Genomic DNA, 23,799 nt, shown 5'->3' on the forward strand with positions numbered 1-23,799 from the left:
CCAAGTGTAGCACTGATGACAGCAGGGGGTCCCTGGTCTCAGAGGGACCCTTGATCATTAAATCTTAGGATGACCTACTTCTTGAGTTTTTACTGTGCTAATTTCATCACTTGCCCTTTAGCAACTCACACATCCATAATTTGAGCTCATCAGAATGCCATGAGGATAAGCTCAGAACAAGAAATTCCATGAATGGCAATTCTAAACAAGTCTCGGTTGATCAGAACATAAATTTACCAGCCAGTATTCCTCCTACATCAGAAGGTGATTCAAAGGGTTCCAGAAATTCCAATTTCTTATACTTACTTGGACTGAATACTAACTTGCCATCAAACAGTGGATCAAGATTTATTTGTGAGGCTGTTATCCAGAGCTATACAAACACCTGGGGCAATGGAGATTTCCTTACAGCACAGAGCAGTAGGAAAATTGCCCCTAAACACAGGGCAGGATGGAGTGAGAAGGGGTTTACTATGCAATTACCGGAAGGGGTTGCCAGCCAGTGTAGGATGGGATTGCCGGAGGCAGGGAGTGGTGGGGGAGACTGAAACGTTCTCCTTTTCTCCCCTACTCCATAAGAACAGTCTAGTATTTTGCCCGTGCTACGGTAACAGGATGCGTGGTGGCTGGTAAGCCCTTTAGAAGACTCTCTCTATGATAACCCGCTCAGTGGTCATACAGTTTGGAGCCCCTCCTGTGTATAAAGTTTCCCCAAATACTCCCATTTTGACATTTGGTTTTAGCAACCAAACCTTGGCAATTTAAAGGGTGGGCAAGAACATCGAGGCACATCTGAATTAGTCCTTCACCTACAGACTCCTTATTTTTGGTCCTATGGATGTATGCCTAGGCAGCCAGGACTTGCACAGGGAGTAGAACTTGCTGATGAGCATGTCACTCACCTTTGCTGATGTCTTCGTATTCCAGCCAGAGTCGCCGCTGGACCTGCTTGTTTGGGTACCAGATAGAGCAGGATTCCTCAAAGCCGTAGATAGCTTCCTGGATGTAATGGTTGCCAAACTGGTCCAACAAGGCTACAAAATCCCCACGAGATGTAGCCCCGTCTAGGGAGTGGAGAGCATTGCTGAGGGCTATGGAGAAACAACACCCAAGAAAAAGAGTGAGGACTTACAATATGGGTATCTGGATTCCCACGCCATTCAGCCTCAACGTGCAAGTGCCATGTGGCCCAAAGTAATGTTGGAGAGCTGGCTGGAGCTACCAGGTACTTCCAGGTAGTGAAATCAGACATTTCAGTTCCTAAAAGAATATTTCTTCCACCCAGTTAGTTATGTTGTCAACTTCATGCAAGTTAAGTATAACATTATCAAATCTCCACTACCTCCCTGCTTAAGTCAAAGTTTTTTGTTTCAAATCACAAGTCATGACATTAAATCAATTTAGTGAGCTCAAATAATAGCATTTAAAAAGTGAAAAAGAATAGCACAGTCTAAAATAGAAACGCAAATACCAGCAGAGAACATTTCACTTGGGAAGATGAAGTATGGCTTCATGAACCTTCTGTGGTGTGTATGTGGGGACATGCCTGTGCACAAGGTCGCAGTGTAAAATGTGCTGTAACTGTGGGTAGTGACCAAAAAGGTTTTCAGGATGCTGCCTTCATGCAGAGGAATGGGTAATGGGAAGATAATGGAAGAAGAAAGATAAGGAAAGCCACTAAAACACTGCTTACATTTATTTAAGAAAATCAGAAGTATAAAGACTTTGAAATGGCAAATGGAGGAAGGAATCTGTCTGCCTCCTCCCCAGACAAATCTCCTTGGATTTGCCTTCCCTGTTTAAGAGAATCATATTTGTCAGGAAGATAACCTATGGCAAATTTTCCAAATCCGATACCTTCCCTACCTGACCAACTTTGTACAGCCTTCTTTTTGACACACCTGTGTCCTATCAGGACAAGGCACAGCCCGGCCCAGGCTTGAGACCCCAAGTGCAGAGGTCCACATTGTCCATGATGCCATGTGTGGCTTTTAAAAGCACGTGGCAACAGATATGTGATTGTTAACCCCTGATATGCATAGCACCTGTGCTGCGTGTAAACTGAGTATGTGAAAAATACTGCCGTATTTTTCTAGGATGACGAGTAACTTTGTTCGTTCCAAGTGTTTTCTGCACCAGCAGAGTTCACTTCAGTAATAGCCACATCCCACTCCCTTCTTGCCAAGAACTCTTTCGTGATAGAAAATAAAAAGTTCTGAGTCCCTTTGTGTACTTTGGAGATGTTCTATATCCTGAATGCCTCTTCTTTCTCTAGTATATGTCTCACTTCTCTTCACAACTCTCTATCTATCCCTTACCCTCTATCTCTCTCTAGTTGGCCCTAAGGCTCGGCCTCCCTGTTGCTGACCCTGAGTCCTCTCTCCTTGTCTTGTTCCTTTGCCAGCAATCGCATCTGGCTCTAGTTACCCTTTTATTCAACACAGCAAAGCCAGACTCTGGAGCATAAACCTCAGGTCTGGTACATTCTTCAGGTAGCCCCAGAGGAAGGAGTAATGTTCTTCTGGTCCATGGGGATGAGGCAGAATAGGGATATAAACCTATGTTAAGGTCACTTTGTAGAAATTTTCTCTTTTGCAAATTGCACAGTGGGATTGCTCAAATGCTAGGAAAAACTTGACTCAAGGCATTTATCACTAAGATTTGAGGAATACTTATACAAGGTGCCTCATTTTTCTGTTTTGGAACAATTTATCCTAAGTTCAGAATTCACTACTCCTTAACTTATTAGATATAAAGATATATATATATATACATATCTATATATATATAAAACATAGATGTAGATGTAGATAAATCTACATCCATCTATCTATCTATCTATCTATCCATCTATCTTGCTTACTTGCTTTTAGGAACCACAGCTGTTTTCTATTTTTCCACTCCCCTTCTTCTTTCTTGCTCTCTTTCCCTTATTTCTTTCATCATATAGAACCTCTAAGGTACAGTAAAGTATACTCTTTGCATTTGGAAAGTTTTATTTTGTCATTTTATAAAAAGTTTGCTTTTGAATATCCTCTCTACACACTGGGTGACCCCAGGAAATATGATAAAGTAAGTGTTTAAATTTATCTCCAGTGGTTCCCGCCTTGCCCTTTCCATCTCTCCTATTATCCAAGATAAAACTTGCAATTTAATCTATGCTAAGAAAATGATCTGATTCCAGCCATTTGCCCTGAAGGGTGAATCGAGTGACCAGGTTATAGATCTCGTGGAGTGGCTACATTTTGGATGGCATCTTCAACTTGATAAAAGGCTTGTGCCCTTGGGAAGGAATGCCACACCCCAGGAGCAGGTGGGAGGGATGGCTTGCAGCTGTGCTCACCCTGAGAGACAGTCACTTGTTTGAGTTTGATGTGGTACATCACAGAGCGGACCTTCCAGTGCTGCAGGACGGGGTATCCGGACACCTCACTGAAGTTCACCATCCCTAGGGACAGAGGAAATGCGGGCTCAGTGCATGTAGTGGATTCTCAAGTCCCAAGTCTACTGGGTTAGGGGGTGTAATTGTGAGGAAATGAGAAAGCATTTTTGGATGGAGAAAATTTCTGGAATCATAGTAACAACAGCTATCACTTATTGAACCTATACTCTGTGCCAGGCATTCGGCTAAGCACTTTGTATATAGTCATATGATCCTTGTAAACTAGGTGTTATTGTCTACATCTTATAAATGAGAAAGCTGAAGCTTAGAGAGGAGTTTGCATAAGGGCCCTAGGCCACCAGGTAGAGCCAGGATAAAGTTCCAGATGTGTCTGAGACCAGAACAGGGTTCGTAACTATTCTACTACAATACTCCTTTAATAAACTCATATGAAACTCTGGGCTTACTGTAACACACAGGTTTTTACTCTCTTTAATAGCTGCAATAATTGACTCAGCTCAAGTTCCTGATAACACGGATTTCTGTGTCCCGTTTAACTGATTTGTGTTCCGTATCTCAGTTTTAATTACCGTGAAGCTGATAATGCTTGTTTCGTCTTTACCAGGAGGGACAGTGTAGCATGACTAAGTTAGTAAGGGGCAGGAATGGGCCCTATACTGAGTGTCATCTATGTGCTAGACACATGATAGGCACTTTATTTGTGGTCCCTATTTTACAGATGGGAAAACTGAGGCTCTGGGAAGCCAAGTTACTTATCCAAGGTCATTCTCAATAAATACATCCTTGTAGCCTCTTAGTGATGTTGTAATGAGCTGTTCTTGCTTGAACACCTTGGAGAAAGAGTGGCACTCTACTTGAATTCTAGCCACTACTATAAATATAAAATGCTACAGAAACAAAATAATTAGGCCACAGGAAATTAAAAAATCACCTTGCTAAGTTTAGAGCACCAATTTTGGCTTCATTTCTATGCCTGATGTATGCACACGTGTGTGTATATATGTACATATGCAAATACAATGGCCACATATATGATAAATTTAGATAGATAGTGAGCGTGTGTGTGTAAATATAATGGCAATAATACATACGTAGTGAATTATCCTGCCATTTTGACCCATGCTTCCCTTCAGGCTAAATCAACTAATTTAGTGCCTAAACTGGATGAAGAGTAGGTAGGATTAATTAGCTGCTTGTCAACTCTGATCAAATTAGCTGAGTAATTGCCAAATTTCCATTTCTGTGTGAATCACATGGGAATAATTATCGGTAGAAAAACAGGAAAAAAGGTCAGAAGAGGTGCTTACTGAATCAATTGCTTAAATTTGATCTCAGGTAATCAAAGATAAGTTACTTGAAACTAAAAGAAGGTTTTCAGCAATTTTCCTTCCAAATGCTCTTATTTTAGGGCATTAAGCTTTGTGACGGCAGTCATACTTCTGCATACTCTGGCTTTTCGCCTTTATGTTGATTGTAAAAGCGTATAAAGGAACTTCTAACTTTACAAGTTTCAGACTCCAGTCACATACCTCCAGGGTACGTTCCATTACAGTTATAATGTGCATGTTTTGTAAAACTGTTCTACATGGTATGCAGTCTCCAGTGATGCTAACTCATCAGCTTGCTGGTATTTCAGAAACTCTATTAATAAAAAGATAGCAAGCCCGATAAATTAAGAGTTTTCAATATATCAGAAAACATTCCCTTTAATGGACTTGTTTCCTATCAGGAAAAGAACAGGGCAGGAAATCAGGAGGCGGGAGTTCTAAGGCACCCATGCTGCCGAAGGGGGCAGTTTCTGCCTGCCAATCAACTGGCCTGAGCTTCCTCTCTGGCGACCTGGCCAGGGGACCTTGCGGTTCTCAGTTGTTGCATCTGTAAAGTGAGTGGCTTAGCTCAGATGACCCCTTGTTTCCTTTTCAACTCTGTGATTCCAACCAGCTGTGTGACCTGGGGCTAGGCAACTCATTTCTTTCAGTTTTCGTATCTGAAAAGTGGGGATGATAGTATTCATCCTGCCTACTTTACAGGTAGGTTGTCAGGACAAAATTAAGTTATGGGTATAAAAGCACATTGAGAGAAGATAAAACATCATATACATACATGGTTTCCATAAAGTGGTCACCCTCCTCCCTACCTCTCTCTCATCACTTCTAATTGTGTGAACTTGACATTTGTTAATTGACGTTTTTGTTATAAATTCCCAGGCCTTAGTTCAGGTCAGTAGAGGGAAGGGAAAATAAAAGAAGCACGGGTGTTGGCGGTGGGCAGGGATGACAGTGTGCCACATTCGCCCAGGATGAGCCAAACAACCGAACTCCATGACTTCACTGCTAAACAACAATTTTACTGAGTGCCTTTATGCTACACCATAGTCAGGGAGACAGTTATATAACTGTTAATCCTTGGGAAATGTTGTTCTGTGCCCACTTACAGATAATATTTCCATTAGTTAAAAGGAAAGGGATATTTTAAAATATATATTTTCTTGCTGAGTCATAGGATTCTTTCTCGATGTGCCCTTGCAAAGCGGTTAGTTCCAGTTTTTTATTTCATTTTATTATTATTTGTGATACCTTTGTGAATGACTTTTTTTTCCAAACAAAATCTGTTTTCTCAAGAAAGAACATTATCTTTCCCTACATATGCTTGAAAAAAGAATGACTGAATAGACCTATGTGAAAGAAAAAGAAAGAAAGAAAGAAAGAAGGAAAGGAAGCAGGCAGGCAAGGTAAGAAAGAAAGAAAGAGAAAGAAGAAGGGAGGAAGGAAACAAGAAAGGGAGGGAGTAAGGGAGGGAAGGAGGGAGGGAGGAAGAAAGAAAGAAAAACAAAGAAACAAAGAAAGAGAGAAAGAAAAAGAAAGAAAGAAGGGAGGGAGGGAAGGAAGGAAGGAATAAAAGAAAGAAAGGAAGAAAGAAAGAAAAATAAAGAAAAGAAAGAAAGAGAGAGAAAAAGAAAGAAAGAAGGGAGGGAGGGAAGGAAGAAAGAAAAGAAAGAAAGGAAGAAAGAAAGAAAAAAGAAACAAAGAAAGAAAGAAAGAGAAAGAAAGAAGGGAGGGAGGGAAGGAAGGAAGAAAGAAAAGAAAGAAAGGAAGAAAGAAAGAAAGAACGAGAAAGAAAGTTAGTTTTCTCCTGTTATTTTATTGAAATGTCAAGGGGATGTTTAAGATTTCGTGATTATGGCACCCATCGGACCCATGAATGTGACCAGCAGCCTCCTATTCCTCCTTGATCTGCCTCTGGACTCTTTTTTTTTTCTCAGTTGAGAGACTGAAAATACAAATGGATGATGGCCAGACCACATGTAAAAACAGAACTCTGACCCACAATCTGCAGCAACCAGCCCAGCAAACCACCCTATTATCTACAGCAACCAGCCCAAGAAGCTAATCTACCGTCTCTAAGTCAGACTTGTAGGAAGTCAGACCACTATCTCTTCTAGTTCAGGAAGCCAAATAATAACCCCTTTAACAATCAGGCCAAACTCCCCAGGACTTGATTAACAACCGACAGCGTCCCTAATGTTTGTTCTTGCTTCCAAGTTAGGTTCCACCAGAGAAAGTCAAACAGGTCTCCTAAACATCTACCTAAGAATACCTCACTCCTGGTTAGCTGGATCACCTGCCAACAGCTTACATGCCTATCAGGGCATATCTGAAGCCCTCCCTCTTTTCCACTCTGAAGCTTTCCTACTTCTCTGCCTGCCTCTCAGTCTCTGCCAAAACGCAAGTGATGGTGGCTGACTCCCCTGCTGTGTGTAAATAGCCTTCACCTGTTTTCATTTTGTTGGGCTTCATTTATTTCCACACAACTTATAACACCAAAAAGGCTTGTAAAGCATAAGAGTTCTTAACTGTTTTGGTAAGGAAGAAGGTAATCAGCAAGATAAAACACATATGTCAGAAACTTTCCAGTACATTCTTTAAGCCAATAATTCTGAAAGATCGAAATAGCTGTTATGTGTAAAAGGATTCTCTAGTTAAATAGAGTTGGGAATTGCTGGGCTAAGTAAAGTAAAGGGTATTTCTTTAGTGCAGGACTTCTTGGAATCTGTTCCATGCTCAGGTGCTGCAGATTGCTGAGAGGTAGATGCTACTGTCTTTCCAAGTTATCTGAAGATAGAACCTATCTGAAGATAGAACCTATTTATGAGTGGAGGGCTGGTTTTTCATGAAAAAAACATGCTTGAAAATGTTGATATAGAAGAATCTGAAGATCACTTTCGCCCTAAAATCTTTTAAGCTTGTATGTAGGTTTATGGGGATTGTGACCTATAATAGCACATAGTGCGGCATGATATGACATTCTCTATATGACTCTCAAGAAAGATATAATTAAAATGTTACCAGGGCTTCCCTGGTGGCGCAGTGGTTGAGAGTCCGCCTGCCAATGCAGGGGACACGGGTTCGTGCCCTGGTCTGGGAAGATCCCACGTGCCGCGGAGCAGCTGGGCCCGTGAGCCATGGCCACTGAGCCTGCGCGTCCGGAGCCTGTGCTCCGCCAACAGGAGAGGCCACAGTGGTGAGAGGACCGCTTACCAAAAAAAAAAAAAAAAGTTACCAGAACTAGGAAATAAATATGGAAGAAAAGTGGTCAACCATCTCTAACTGATTCTTCTAGTTATTCTGGGCTTTGAAAAACAAGACTGATTCCTTCTTACATCAAAGGAAATACCTGCTCTTGGACTAACTGGTATCACTTTTTAATCAAAATACATTAAAAAGAAAGGCTGGGTAGAAAACTAGCAGGTCAAGAAAAGTTCTCTCTGTACTTTGAGGAATGTCTCTGTCTCAAGACCATGAAAAAGGAAAAAGGTCCCACCAGGACATCCTTCCACTCCTTTTGCCTCTGATATACCAAATCAAGAGAGGTCCAAGGCACAGGGAAGAAAGAAGTTTCTCTTGTGGATTTGAACAAAATTTGGATCTTTTTCTTATTTCCAAAGATGGAGATTCAGACACACGTTTTTCTGATGTTTCTCAGATCTATCCTCCCCAAAAAGCTCAGGTAGCATCCAGGACTACTCTGTGTCTTCCCAGCCTAACAACTGAAATCTCACTTCCACGTACGTTCTAATGTGTGAGAGAGTTGTCCTGGTGACTCTTTAAACAGAAGCCAGGTAGTTTATTGGCAGTGTTGAGCCTGTCCGACTTCTGTGTGCCATCTCACACCTCCTTTACAAGGCATTTTACACACACCCGGCAAGTGTTTCTCAGCCAATGACATGGAAACAAGAAAACTAGATTGCCAAACACTAGAGACGTAGGCTTTCAGGACACACCCAGAGGTGCACTTTAATTTTTTCAGGTTTGTGTGTGTGTGTATGTGTGTGTGTGATCTTTTAGAAGGCAGCTTATTTCGATAAGATTTATTTCCGGTCCAGAATATATCTAATTGTTTTCTCTCTTGCTCCCTTTCCTTCTTCTATAAGGAAAGCACAGTTTGCTAGTTTAAATGTTCATATTTTCTTTCTTCCTTGGTATATTTATTTATTTAAAAACATACATCTCAGTATGTATCAGGAACTGTTTTTAAAACTTTATAAATATTTATTCCTCATACTAATCCTATAAGAAAGATAATACTATAATATCCATTTTTACAGGTTAAAAACTGAGCCATGGAGAAGGTAAGTAACTTGTCCAAGATCACACAGCCAGTGAAGAGTTGAGCTTAGCTGTCAGGATCCAGAGCCTAAGCTGGTGATCACTCTGCTATACTAACTCAGATAGACCTACTTATAATCCCATTCCCGTCTAAACGAAATTTTCGGACATAACTTGATATCTGAAAAAGGCTTACACTCAGTTCAAGCCATTCTTCAGAAAAGGGGAAAATAAAGGGGAGAAGGGTCTAGAATAAGGAAGACACAGAATGAAGAAGGGAGAGGAGTAATGAGAAATGAACAAAGGTGACAATGGAAGAGCTCATGTAAAGACTCCTAGTAAGTGATGCTGAGTTCCCGGTTGGCTGCCTCTTAAGGGTCCCTGGAACACTTTGAAATGCCTTCTTTGGTCCAGGAGGTGCTAACTGGGGGTCTTTAGTGGCACAGAAAGGAAAAACGACCCCTAGTATTCCTGCCTCCCCCAATCAGCCCATACCTTCGTTCCACAGTGAGCTGAGGAAAAGAGTGCCATTGGGCTCAAAGCAACATTGAGTGACAGGTGTTATGATCCCCATTTATGATGGGGGCCGTGAGACCCCAAGAGACTGTATTGTCTAATGTCACACAGCTAGAAAGCAGCAGAACCAGGAGTCAAACCCAGGGTCGTTTGACAACAAAGTTCTATCATTCTCTATTCTCTCACACTGCTCTAGAAGCACTTGCCGGGGAACCAATGACAGATATTTAGGCTCTAAGCAATCCACCTTCTTTCTACCTCTACTGTGACCTAGTCACTTCCGCTAATCCACTGAGAACTCTGAACTCTTACATATCTATTATTTCATTTGTTTTCAAAGCATCCCAATAAGACAAGCAGGGAGAGGTATTATTATGGCCATTTTGCAGATAATTATGTGATAATATTGGCTGTTTTACTGACAAATAATCCTACTAGTGTTCAGTTTTAGGACTGAGCTTTTATCACATATCAAGAAAATCACTGGCTTTGAAACCAAAATAAGCAAGGTCAAGAGTCTTGGGCTTACAGCATCACAGGGAGCTGCTTGTTTGTTTCTGCCAGTTAAGTAAAGCGTGTGGTACACTCACCAGTCAAGAAGTCTGGGTCCGGGGTTGGTTCTGAGATTTCCTCCAGGCACTGATTCTCCAGGGGGACAGTGGCCACCACAAGACCATCTGGCAGTTGCTGGTCTAAACCTCGAGCAAAGTTGTTTTGCCTGGAAACAGAGGCCGACTTTCATCTCTGAGTGTTAAAGTGAATGCCACTCTTTGGTGAGCGATCTATGTCTCAACCCACAATGGACCAAAAACTTCCCCTCACCCTGAACCCCACTCAACGTACATGTCTGGAGCAAGACACGAGTGTGAGAAGTAGGGCAAGGGCTGAGGGAGATGAGAAATAAACCAGCTGAAAAGGTCTACTTACAAGATTGAGAATATTCTTCCCCCCATCCCACCCCAGTCCCTACTCCCTGATCCCCTCTCCACAAGATCTGGGCAAATGCAGCCACCACAATATTCACTATGACACCTCACTGCTTGCCATTGGCAAATGAGGTCCCAGACTAAAAGGGGAAATTTTAGTAAGGTCTACTGTCTGTAACAGAAAACACAACTGACTCCAAAAAATAGCTCAAAAGTTTACTAGCAGTTTGTTTGTAAGAGTCCAGACCTAGCTTGCTATCAACTGCTGGTCCATATTATAACACTTTCAACATCATCATCATCATCATCATCACCATCATCTCCTGAAATGCATGGATTCTGAGGACGATGTATTCAAATAACCTAAGATAGATTAGGGACAGGGGTCAAATGGAGAATTTCCTAGAAATATTCTAAGTCAGTGGTTTGAAACATTTTGTTCTCAAGACTCCTTTTGCACTCTTAAAAATAACTGAAGGCCCCAAGTAGTTTTTGTTTATGTAGATTATATCTATCAACATTTACCATATTAGAAATTGAAAGAAAAAATTTAAAAAATATTTATTGATGTATTTTTAGATGACAATAATAAATCCATGAAATATTAACACGTCTTAAAAAATGATGAGACAAGTGGCATTATTTTACATTTTTTGCAAGTTTTTTAAATGTCTGATTTCATAGAAGACAGCTGAATTCTCACCTCTGCATTCAACTTATTACAATATATTTTTGGATTGAAGTATATGAAGGAAACCCATCTTCTCTGTAGTTGGAAAAGGCAGGACTTTGAATATCCCCTGAGAGGATCTCAGGGACCCTCAGGGATTCTTGGACCCTATTGAGGAGCTATGCTAGATTGACTCATTCGCCAAGACTCAGAGGGATGATAGAACCTGAGCATTTTGTGGTGGCTTCCATGGAAAACCTTGTAGTCTCTGCCTGGGCAAGGTAAAAATTTATTTTAACACTTTACTGTTCAGGGTTCTTGGGTTCTGGAAGGAGGAGTGTGAACCTAGTAAAGACCAGGGGAGAGGAAATAACCTATCCTTTTAGGGTCACATTTACCTGGATCCAAGATACAAGACTTTACGCTGACTTTAAGACCCATCAGAGAAGAGATCCATCAACAGCCCTGAATAACCAGTGCTATGGACATGGGGTTCACCTGAATGTTCCTTTCAGCACCTGTCCAGCAGCCACTTCCTTGGAATGGTTGTTGTAACCAAAGAACATCTCCCCAAAGAGGGTCTGGTTCATGGGGAGCTCTCTGCTTTCCCCACAGTCACCTCCCTCTGGACAGGTCTCTGTGATGAGCTGGCAAGAGCGTCCATCCACACCAAGCTTGTAATCCTCGATGCACCTAGCATGGCGGAAAGCTCAAGATAAGAAGTGATTCCGTCAATGAGCCACGCAGCCAACGCAACCCAATAGATTGGAAAAAAGTGCCTTGGGAGAATGTTGGATAGCCAAAGATTATGAGTATCCTGATTTGACTTTGTCCCCTATATAACTCAGTTTCTTAGGTCTATAAACCGAGTCTTCTTGCATTATGTGATCATACAGAGCCTCTCACCTTTCCTTCGCGGATAAGTGCTTCCAGAGCTTTGCAGTTCTTTCTCCTCTAATAAGTGTAGGATTTCCCAGATAGGTCTGAGTAAGAATCACTGGATATAAGCTTATAAATGAGTTAACACATTTAAATCCAAAATATTCTAGAGTCTTTCTCCAGAACAATGTATATGGTCAGACCCTGCATTTGTTTGGAGGGTAATTAGGCAGCAAAAAGAATGACACCTGTGCTTAAGAAATTAATAACCTTCTAACCTGGTCCTGTGACAAGTCAGCTAAGAAATTAAAAAGATTGATCATCTTGCAGCTGTGCTCTGTTTGAATATATGCAAACATAAGATCAACCCTTATTAACTCCCCCTTAATTCAGAGTAGCATTCCTGAACTGAAGAGATGTTAGGGCGTGTTGTGTGGACACCTCCTTGATATCCTCCCCATTAAACATGTGCAGTTACTCTAATGGAAGAGCAATACTGATGTTGGTAGATATGGGTCAATAACCCGTAAGTCATTAATTGGACTTTATTTGTAGTTATAGTGAGAAGAACATAATTTGTTCGTTCAAGTAAGAACGGCTTTGATAAAGCTGTCATTTTAAAAGCATTGATTTAATTTGGGTCTCTCCTTAGAAACATACCAAATTTGGAATTTATAGATGTTCATGACATTAAAACACATCATTTATTGCTATCTATAGTAATTGTTGCAATAAGATAAAGACCTCTGTTCTATATAGAGGAACAAATTATCATCGTTTTAAGTGGTGAGAAGCAATATTATCATGGCAATAACACCGCCCTTTACTGGGTTACCTTGAATTAGCTGATTGAACTCCACATCTGTAAAAGTGAGAAAAACAGTAGCTGCTTTGTTGGGTTACTGAGAAGATTAAGTGAGATACTGAACTCAAAGAACTTATGTTGTGCCTAGCCTATAGTAGGTGCTCATTAAACACTGCTATCATCATTAGCAGAGGTACAAATGAAGCCTATGTTAATGTAACTTTGTTTTCCCCATTCACCATTTACATATCGTGTGAACAGGTGTCAGCAGAGCTCTTTAATTATACGTGCACGTGATTTGGTCTTTCTAAAGAACCTCAAATCAAGGACTTCTTTTGGCAGGCTATATATAGTGGCTTGGAGAGTGCTAAATGTACATGTGTACCAAATTCTGATGAAATAGGAAAGAAAGTCCAGTTAGGGACCTACTGTATTAGTCCAGGCAACAGACCTGATTTGAGACCCACAAAGGACTTTATGGCACCAGCTTAGGTCTGGGACAAGATAAAGTGGTTCCTTCCTTGAGCCATAACACAGTGTTTCTGGAAAGAATTTTAAATCTGGCTGGTTCCTTCTTAGTCCATCCTGAGCATCCTGACAACTTGCCCTTTCACACTGCCCCATCTCCCCCATTCTCCTTTGTGTTCATGGCCGCACAGCCTATCGTAAACTCCTTTGAGAGAGAGGAGACCAGATCTCACATCCTACTGTGTCTCCTATATCTGACACCTAACTAGGCTGTCTGCACAAAGTGGGTGCTCAAATATATGTCTATTAAATAAATCAATTCTATGCAACTTTGGCTGAATTTACCTCATTAATTGAAGTGGGTCAACCATAATGATAACATTATAGAGACTTTAAAATTGAGATCAAGCTTCCATTTATGGAATGGGATTTTACAAGAAACTAAACAGGAAAATTGCCACTTGCAAAGAAAGAAAATAAAATGAAATACAATAAAATAACATTACTAGTCCACTGAATAATCTCATGATTATTCAGCAGGCACTGGCTTTCAGCAACAATCCAGCATGTCCCTTCTTTGATAATTGATTAGTTTCACACAATCTTTCCCAAGCTTTTGGACCGTGGAAGCCTTCTGTCACAAAACAATTAACATAGCACCACAAACACAGTTTGGAAATTCTGGTGTAAGCAGGCAATGATTTAGGTAAACCCCTAGGTCAGTTTCCTCATTTTCAGTGGTGACACTACATTTCCCTTAAGGGTCCTTCCAACTCTGACTTTAAAAATGCTCCTCTTCCAGTCCTGAAGGCTCTTTCCTCAGAGCCTAAGGGCTGGCCTAGAGTGACCAGTTCACTTGGATTTACTTTCCTGAAAGTCCCTCATCCCAGTAAGCCAGTTGGCCTCATGGGCAGTTCAACTCACCCGCAGAACATGAGGATGTTGTACACAGCGGGGTCATCCGGGAAGGGCGCCATCTGCTGCAGACACAGCTGCTCACAGCCACCGTTGAAGCCATCTGAGCAGTCCACCCCGATGTGGCGGTCATAGCAACCAGAGCTGTCCTTCATGGGGCTGAGTCCGGATGGGCACTGGCACAATCAGAAAGCATCCACACAGGTGGGTGAACCCGGGACCTGGGCTCTCTGGGAACCAGAGTGTAACCACTGATGCCTATTTTTAGCATTCAGCCTTGAAACCATCAACATTGGTAAGTAATGCACGAGTTTCCCACTATGCTGGACTCCCTGTAAAAACAAGTGACCTTTTTTGACATCTCGCTTCTTCTCTCTGGGCACAGATCACACACATTTGCATTAAAGCTGATTCCTACAAGCAGGCTGGAAGGGAGCATTGCAGCAAGACAGGGCCGAGGTGTGCTGGCCTCCCAGTTGGGCCTCAGGCGGGCAGGAGAGTGGAAGTGATGGGCCTGAATTAAAACGCATTAGAAGAGACTCCTTTGGGCTAGCGGAAGGGGGTGCTGCTGTTTGGACTTAGGATTAATAGGACTTTATTTCTGACGTCCAAAGCACTTTGTCAACATTGGTACCGGATGGCAGTGTTGGAGAAAGCGGACTGAGCCAGGGCTGCCAGCAGGAAGTGGACTTTCTCTGTGACCTTGAATGGAGCCACTCTCTCCTAGTGACACTGGCGGTACTCATGACCTTCCCACCTCAAGGATGCCCTGAGGAAGATGCACAGACAAGGGTACCTGCTACATGAGCACCCACAGGTGCCATACTTGGGTTTGGGCTTTATCCCATTCCCTGGACACTCAGTGTAAAACACTGAGCTTTTCTGTACCACCACGTCCTCAATAAAATACCCAAGAATGACAGCAGAGGAGATAATGCAGGAAGAAATAATCAGTCAGGTCCCAGGCAAGATGAAAAGGCTTGGCGAGCAGTTGGAACACTCACAGGGGAGCCACGATGAGCCAGGCAGTGTCTAATATTCCTGCGTCTTACGCAACCCTCACAGCTTCCCATAAGGTAAGCGGGCTGATCATCCTCATTTTACACGTGAAGAAATGGGGGCCCAGAAAGCTTAACCTCCCTAACGTCACATGGCTGATCATGGCAGGACCACACCTGAAACCTTGGCAGGCTGCACCATCACCAGCTCACAGCACAATCAGGCTCCCCCACAACAGTCACTGTTGACTGAACACTTACTAGTAGCCGGGCGCTATGCTGTGTGCTTTAGGTATTTCATCTCACCCTGTATTATCCTCATTTAATAGACCTGGAAACTATTAACACTGCCAATTAACACATGAATTTCTTACTGCACTGGATTCCATCTAAAAGCCAATGCAAAAAATACTCTACGTTTACATTACTGCTGATTCTTTCCATCAGGCTGAAAGGGGAAAGATAACTTACCCAGGGTCCAGCAGCTTATATGGGGCACAGCTGGGGGGTCTGTCTAGATCTGACCTGATTTTAGTGACTGCTATACACCTACTGTCAGCTAGCTAAAACACTCCTCCAAAACTAAAACCAAACAGCAAAAAAAAGCCTTTTAAAACTCGGTAGAACTGTGTTAAACACCTCCTCTCCCGCCTTGCTGCCTGGCTGGCTCTTGCTTCTGGTTGCCAAGCACCTTGGCCTAGTAGCCTGGAGCTGTCCCAGGTGTACCTCTGAAAACCCACCTCCCCTCTCTCCATGCTTCCCAACTGAAGATCACAGCAGGATGGGCACTGTTTGCCGACACTAATTCTGCAATTTCCCAAACAAATGGCCCCCTCATGAGCCTGCCAGGCTCCCAGCCTGATCCATCCCCTTTCTCCCCAGGAAGCCAGCTGGAGTTCTGGAAGGTGACAGTATTTAAGGATGTTTCCAAGGGCTGCCTCACGCTGTACACACCCAGATGTTTCAGATGATGGTAAACGAGCAAATGAGGCAGCTGAGGACTGCACCCCACATTTCTTTGGCCCCCTCCACGCACCCACTTTCTTGGCCACCCAGCTGTTAGGCCAGATGTGCGACCAGAAGGGAGCTGGCTTCACCACTGTGAAGCTGCCCAGGCATGGACATGGTGGGTATTAAAACACAGAAGTTTGATTGGAATTAAATGGGCTGCACTGGTTGCCATGAGTTCTTTTTTCCTTCTATAAAGCTTGAGAAGAGCCATCAAAGTAGAGACAAAGCCAGGGCTCCTGTTATTCCCACCTCACGTGGTTTCAACCCTGGTACCAGCTAGCCATCTGAGTCACTAGCCAGGACTCCCCATCTTCTCAACCACCTGCTTTCTTTTCAGAATGCCCCATCAAGCGTGATGTTTGACAAAGACATCACCAAATGAATCCCGAGCAGGCTTTGTTCCAGAATCCCCAAACCTGGCACATCCACATCTTGCCTGGCCCTGGTGTCTAGATAACCATCGCTGTGCCAGATTGGACCACCTGATGTTTACACTTTTGTAGGAGATTTGGAAAGAAGACAGCTGCCTTGTCCAAGTTGGATTTCTTTTCTCTTAAGTAAAGCTAAAAATAATAATAACAGCTATTAAGAATTAAGCAATTCCATGTGCAGGACAATCTACATAAATTATCTTCAATCTCACAATTAGACTTTTTTCCCCTTATTTTATAAGTGAACAGACTTAGACTTGGAAAGATTAGTCGTAACTTGTTTAAGGTCACAGAGGTGGAAAATGGCAGAATCAGAATTTGGACCTATTTCTATCTGACCCCAGTGTTCATTTGTGTCCCTTCCACTTTGGCATACTACTTCTCAAGTGTGAGAAAAGCTGGATCTTTGGAATTGCTAAAGAATAAAATCAATGTGTCAACAAAATAAAGCAATCCCACAGATCTGTTGTTTGTTTGTTCAACTGTCTTAGGCAATTCCTTGAGTACATTCTGGAATCAATTATGGATTTCTAGATCCAGCCTAATATTCTCTCTTTCCCCTTCTCTTCACACACACACACACACACCCCATATTATGGGTGCATATATTTATAGGACAAAACACTGCAAACTGTCCAGAGCAATGACCTTGAAGGCAAGACAAGATCCTCAATCACTAAAAAAGATGCAATTATCTTTACTGCACTGTAACTTACTTGGGCTGCAGTTCAGAGTAAAACATTTTTGAAAGATTTCAAAAAAAGGAAGCTGAAACCAAAAATAGAGTTTTCTTCTTAACCCTTGCTGAACCAGAACTCCCATCCCCAAGGAGTCTGATCAATCAAGTTTCCCACGGTATAAATTTGCTTTTGTTTTTGCCTGAATGCTTCATGTGCTGTTACGGTCACATTTTGAGCTCCTCAGAATCTGTATCTAAACACAAAGAAACCATAGGCTCCAAATCATGGCCTCTTCCTAGAAGTATTTGCAGCCAGAGACCAGTTGTCAGGAGAGAAATCCAGCCTCCGGGAGGAGCTTGTATTTTCCCTCTGCAAGTGCTGGCCATTCTCTTCTCCCAGCTTGTGGACAATCCCTTCACTTCTTCCTTAAAAGAGAACTGTTTGCTCAGGATTGAGCCCCAAGGTCAGACATTAACCCCGCTTTGCATAGGTTACATTTAGCCGTCCCAGGAAGAAAACTCCATTTATTATGGCAACGACCCTCCCCCATCAAGAAAGTCTAATAAATGAGCTCATATTTCAGTGACCCCTAAAATACACAAGGTTCATCATCTTTCATGTGATGCTCATGGCTTCTTGACTTATCACTGGTTTAAAGCATAATGTGCTAATGAGATTTAAATGATTCTCCCCATTCAATTCCTTTTCTTCACTGTCTTTTCCCTCTGTTTCTACCAATGATTTTTGGTTGATTAATTACTTAGGAGTCTAGTCAAATCTTACTCCGCCTGAGACACACACACCTCAGTTCCAGATTATGAGGTGGAGGCTCTGTTGGCAGATGAATATGACAGATGGACACAGGAGTGTATTCAGGGCCCCTGGGAGAAGAGGAACAGCTTTCTGCAGCTGAGCCTGCCTTGCCTTACCTGGATGGTTCATAAGACATGCAACCATAATTCCTATTCGAAATAGGTTCCTTTTTACAACACAGCAGTCTTATTCTTTTCCTAAATAATGATTTCCCCGGCCGTTTGATGGGCTTTGACATGGAAGCCCAAGCCATGCAGGAGCAAGGGGGAAAAGTCGGATGGAATTAAATTTATATTTCAGCTTCCTGCCCCCACTTCTTTGAAAGCTTCTGAGGCATAGCCTTCTGCTTACCGTCCTACAGAGAGAACGAGAGACGGTCATCTGTAATGGTCTCTGCACATCTGCGCTCCAGTAGAGGTGAAATGACACATTCTGTGGGAAACCATTGTGGACAGCAAGTGGACAAAAGGACGGCAGGGTCGCTGGGTAATTCGGTGCTCATTAGAGCATGATGCTGTGGCAAGGAAGGTCATGTGTTCAATACATGAGAACGCAGAACAGCAGACCTCTCGCCTTCCAAGGCCACAGTCTGCTCACCTAAGGATGTGCACACACCTCACAAAGCAGAAGGCATCTGGGGGGGGGGTCACTGTCAGGATGAGTGTGAAGATAAGGAAGAAGCATTAGAGCGTAGGCTTTCCATTTTTATAATTAACAAAAATAGTTTTATAGTGTTGGAAATCATTTTCAAACTTCAAATACAGTTTTATATTAAACCTCAGTAGGTAGGCTTGGTAAGAATCAAGATGCTCTGGTTAAAGCTGGGAGACAGGAGACTAGAGTCCTACCCACCAAGGCTGCTCCAGGTCCCACTGCTGTCCCCCACTGATGGCACCAAGGGTGCCTGTGACATAATCCCTGGAACCTGTGACCAAAGGGGCTTTGCAGATCAAGTAAAGGCTCTTGAGATGAGGAGAGGATCCTGGGTTAACCAGGCGAGCTCAGTGTAATCACAAGACTCCTTAAAAGTGGAAGGGGGAGGACAGAAGAGAAGAGAGAGAAGATGTCCTACAGAAGAATGGTCAGGAAAACGCAGTGTAGCTGGCTTTAAAGATGGAGGAAGGTGACCATGAGCCCCAAAATGCAGGCAGCCTCTAGAAGCTGGAAAAGACCAGGAACAGAGCCTCTAGAAAGGAAGACAGCCCTGCTGACGCCTTCATGGTAGCCCAGGGACACGGAATTGGATTCTCACCTATTGGGCTGTAAGATAATAAAATGGCTGTTGTTTTAGGCCATCAAACCTGTGGTAATTTGTTACAGCAGCAATAGGTCACTAACACATGGACTCTGCAGGACCCCCTGGGGCTCCACAGAACAGAGAACGGCACTCCTGTGCTGTGCAGGTGGGGACCACTGCTCCCACCCTGGCACAGGAAGGACAGTGGGTAGGAGTAAGACCTGTTGTCCGCGGCGGGGACGGACCTCTGCTCCAGGAATCATCCAAACGTTCAGCAACCCCGCTGTTGGACAGCGGTCTGGTTTGGAGTGACTGAGACTGGTACAGGGCTATGCCTTTCACGGGTATTTGTTTCCTGTCCCCAGAGACTACATAAACAACAGGGCAATTAATTGGGTAGCAGTTAACCCTGTGGGAGTCCATGCATAACAGAGAGATGTGCCCTGCCTTCCTAGAAAGAAGAAAGGTTGAGCAGCTGATGTGGACCAAGCCCACCTATCTGGCGTGAACTCAGTCAGGAAAATATGCACTTGAACCTGTCTCTTCCCGCATCTCTGTCCCTTTCCCAGGTTCATTAAGGGCCAGCGTGCTCTGACTGCCTCCTCTCCTTCTTTCATAAGCATATGCTTTTCCAGGGAAGCCTTTCAGTTCAACACTCAGAGAACTGAATGTCAGGGCTGATGTGGATGTTAGGAGGAAGGCAGCCCGATTCTCTCCACACTGCAGGTGCTGCAGCTGATGCCCTTGTCCCTGGTCCTCCTCCAGATGACACGGAACCCCTGGGCTAACACACCAAGGCTGCGGGATGGTACTGATGCCCAGTGGAATCAGATCAGGCTCAACGTCAAGTTTTTCTCAATAGGGTCACAAGATTATGAGGTGGCCCATCAGCTCTCAAGCCCCAGTCCTCCTGCCTCAGGGATCCCGTGCTTCCCAGCCAATGAGAAACAGTCGGTTGAATGGGCCTGGCTCCCTTCTCCCTCCAAGAGCCACGTGGGCCAGTGACTTCAAAGTCTTATGCTAATGCCAAGTGCTGGTATAATTGGGTGACTTCTGCAGTGGCTCTGATTCACAAATGCAGCGGCCTTATTGCAAATGCATATTCATCGGAACTATTCCTGCAAGCTCCGTCTCACAGATCACAGTCTTAAAAGTACAAAAATACATCAGCACGGCAATATGCCAACTAAAAGGGGCTGGGATCACCAACAGAAGGCAAACCCTGAGGGGCTCAGAGAAAGGGCAGAGAAGTGGGAAGAGATGGGGAATATATCCACGTGCACGCGTGTGAATGTGTGGGCATGCTCAGACTCGTATGAGGGTGGTAGGGGAGGGATGTTTACATGTGTGCACACACAGTGTTTCAGTACTTATAATGACCCACCCGAGAGAGCAGCAAGGAAGGAAAGGTTAAAATCCGGATGAAGAAATGCAGGTTGAATAGTTTTTAAAAATTGTGTCTCAGCTGGGAACTCCATTAGACAGTGAAATTGTCTCCTGAGGGAGCCGGCTGGGAAGCTCATTGCTTAAGACATCTGAAAGCAGACTAGCTATAGGAAGGGAGCACCTGGGACATCGACTTACCTCCTGGCTGCCTTTGGAAGACACGACCTAAAGGGCACTTTCCTTTGTGTTTTCCTGGTAGTCCTCTCTCTTCTGCCTTCCCTTCCTTTTGATGGACCCGCCAGGTCCTCTGCCTCCCTGCCCCTCAGCCCTCTCTCTTTCCATTTTCTTTTCTTTCTCTTCCGTCCCTTCTCAGAGGAATCAGGCTCCTGCCAACTGCTGCCCAATCTGTGAAAGTCTGGGGAGGCCTTTGGGCTGAGAGAGTCGCACTCTGGACCCAGGTACGTATCCATCTTTGATGGAGAATAGCTCCCTGGACAGGTGCTCAGAGACAGGGAAGTAGGGGGTGTGAAAGATGGAATTGGCCCCAGCATCCTCACAGCTTGCCCCTGCTCTGGGCCCCTTGACAAGAGCATAGCTGTCAGACTGGGAAGCAAGATGAGGCTCCATATCCTCTCCAGAGCTGGAAGCTCCCAGCTCTGCCCGGAAACCCTGCATAACAACGTGTCTCAGTGAATCACCTCTTCCTCTCTTTTATGCCAACTTTGTGTATGGCTTTCCTGTCTTTCTTCTCTGCCCTGTTCCCTCTCCTCTCTGTCAGGATTGCATCATTCCGCCCTCAAAAGAAGGGAAGGCTGAAACCTGACCATAGTGTTGATGGGCATGAAAATGACTAACATAAAGGCACCAGGGGCTGAAGCCTTGCCCATCTGCTCCTGCCTCCATTTACCTGCGTGGGTCCATCAATCCTCGTATCCATGGCATGGGAGATAGCTTGGTCCACTCTAACCCAAAGTCTTTCTAGTTCATAGCATCATATAGTTTACACGTAGCGAAAGTCCGTATAGCCGATAAAGTAGAAAACCACATTTGGGGAAGCAGGACTTCACTGCTATGGTCTCCAAGAGGACGTATTTCTATTTTTTCTCCACCATGCCTGGCATAACTTACTTCTTTCATCACCCTGGCCTTAGGTATGTGTCTTCTCAAATTTCCTATTAGAGTCAATGTAATTTGACTCTTGACAAAGGTAGGTTTCTTCTAGAATTTCCTACTATAGTAAATGCAGTCTATTTCCTACTAGAGTCAATATTATGCTATTAAGCAGTTAATTGGTTCTCAAATTGTTGGAGGGGATCCCTCACCAACTAGAGTGCAAGACTGGCAAGAAAGAACCATGCTGTATAGTTCCTGACATTTTCCTAGGAGTTATAGTACACACAATAGGGGCTCCATAAATACCTCTTGATTAAATGACTGGTGATTAGCTCCTCATCTCTGTCAAAAGAAAATTCATAATGTAGACTAGACAGTAGCTCCAACTAGGGAGGAATCAATCTTGACCCTCGCTTTTCCTCACAGTACGCTTTCAACTCTATCTGCCTTGCGTCTTATGCTGTGGCCCCTCTTCCTGAAATTACAAGCTCGACGGGGCAGACCTACCACGCAACCAGTGGAGTCCAGCTTGCGATCTGAGATGCAGCGGAAGTTCTTACTGCAGCCCCCATTATCCTTGCTGCAGTCACGGACTGGTCCAAAGGAATCTAAGAGGACCTCCAGGCTGTCAAAGGAGGATGAGGTCATCAGCTCCTCTCTGCAGGGGGGAAAGAGCAGGAGGTAGGAGGAGGCCAGGGGACGCCAGGTGCAACAGGTAGCCTCACGTTCCACGTTGCCGTCTGGCCAACCGGATCACGTCTTACTCTCTCTTACAAATATTAAAGATCAACCCCACTCTGAGCCTTGAACTAACAAATTATGGACATTCTCCGTCTCTGGGAAATCAGCCAAGGCTGTAACTCCTGGTCAAAGACGAAGGTCTCAACTCAGGCAAGGAAATTAACATTTTATTGCCTGTCACTCCTGAGGGTCTGTAGGAAGTGCTTATAGACTCTAATTTTATGACCTCTCTCAGTGCATGAGACTTGGGGTGTGCAATATTGACCCAGACAGTGTAGATCCTGGCACTACATCTGGGGAATTGGAAGGCAGCCTGCCAACTTCTCCTTCCAGCTTGTCTTGATTCCCTTCCCAGCACCTTGGGCGTTCAGGTAGGTTCCCACTCAGCCTCCCAAACCCACTGTGGGCCTCAGCGTCCCGAGGCTGGACTCACCTGACCTCCACGGCATCCTCCATCACTGTCATGTCTGTCTTACACTTTGCTGATGGGTTGATGGCCAGTTCAGCGGGTGGAATCACAAAGCTCTTGCTGAGGGGCAACCACATGCCCTCCCCGAGGGTGTAGGTGAATCTGCAGAGACACCCAACACCAGCTGGTTACGACTGGCGGGATAAGCACCCCACTGGGGGACCTGGCACTCTACCTCCAGCTGCTTCCTTCTTAACCCTCGTAGTCCTCTCCGAAAAGGAGAGCTTATTGTCATTTTATGGATGAGATGATCGAGTCTGAGGCAGGCAGACAGGCCTACCTCTGTTCACATGTCCAGCCAGTTGGAGAACTGATGATGGCATCCACTTGCCCGCTGTTAAAAGTGTCTTTTTTTTTCATATCATAAGCAATCAAGTTCCAGTTTCCTTCAGATTTGAAACTGGGCTTCCCCGATCTTAAGCCAGATATAATTGGAAGCGTTTTAATTGGAAAGATGTACCGGCCTCCCACCATTCCCATCCCCCATGTTGCACACCCACAGTGGTAGCGACGGTTTCTCTCTGTGCCTGGAGGAGCCCTACCAAGGAAAAGAAAGAAGAAAAGCTCCCTTTTTCTGGCTTCTGTGTGATGGGAGCAGAAAGGACTGAAGCCAGGAGCCTCCCGGGAGGAGAGAAGAGGGATGAAGAAGGCAGGCCCAGATGTATTCTCCGCACTCCTACCCACACCCCTAGCTAAAGCCTAACCCTCGGGAGACAGGGAAGATTTTTCTTT

General features: G+C 44.0%; 1 protein-coding gene across 2 annotated transcripts in view; it reads right to left on the reverse strand.

Moving 5' to 3' along the window:
- ASTN1 (astrotactin 1) overlaps positions 1-23,799 on the reverse strand; it is a gene marked incomplete at both ends in the record, with an annotated part of 328,640 nt that overhangs the window by 75,692 nt on the left and 229,149 nt on the right. For both annotated transcript variants that reach the window (XM_081224527.1, XM_081224526.1), the window contains 7 exons: positions 903-1,091; positions 3,344-3,448; positions 10,116-10,243; positions 11,620-11,814; positions 14,198-14,364; positions 22,365-22,515; positions 23,032-23,169. In XM_081224527.1, coding sequence (XP_081080653.1) covers positions 903-1,091; positions 3,344-3,448; positions 10,116-10,243; positions 11,620-11,814; positions 14,198-14,364; positions 22,365-22,515; positions 23,032-23,169 — 1,073 coding nt within the window. The remainder of the gene's footprint in view (positions 1-902; positions 1,092-3,343; positions 3,449-10,115; positions 10,244-11,619; positions 11,815-14,197; positions 14,365-22,364; positions 22,516-23,031; positions 23,170-23,799) is intronic.

The sequence above is a fragment of the Mesoplodon bidens genome, assembly GCF_964165515.1.
Source record: "Mesoplodon bidens genome assembly, chromosome: 2".
NCBI lineage: Eukaryota > Metazoa > Chordata > Mammalia > Artiodactyla > Ziphiidae > Mesoplodon > Mesoplodon bidens.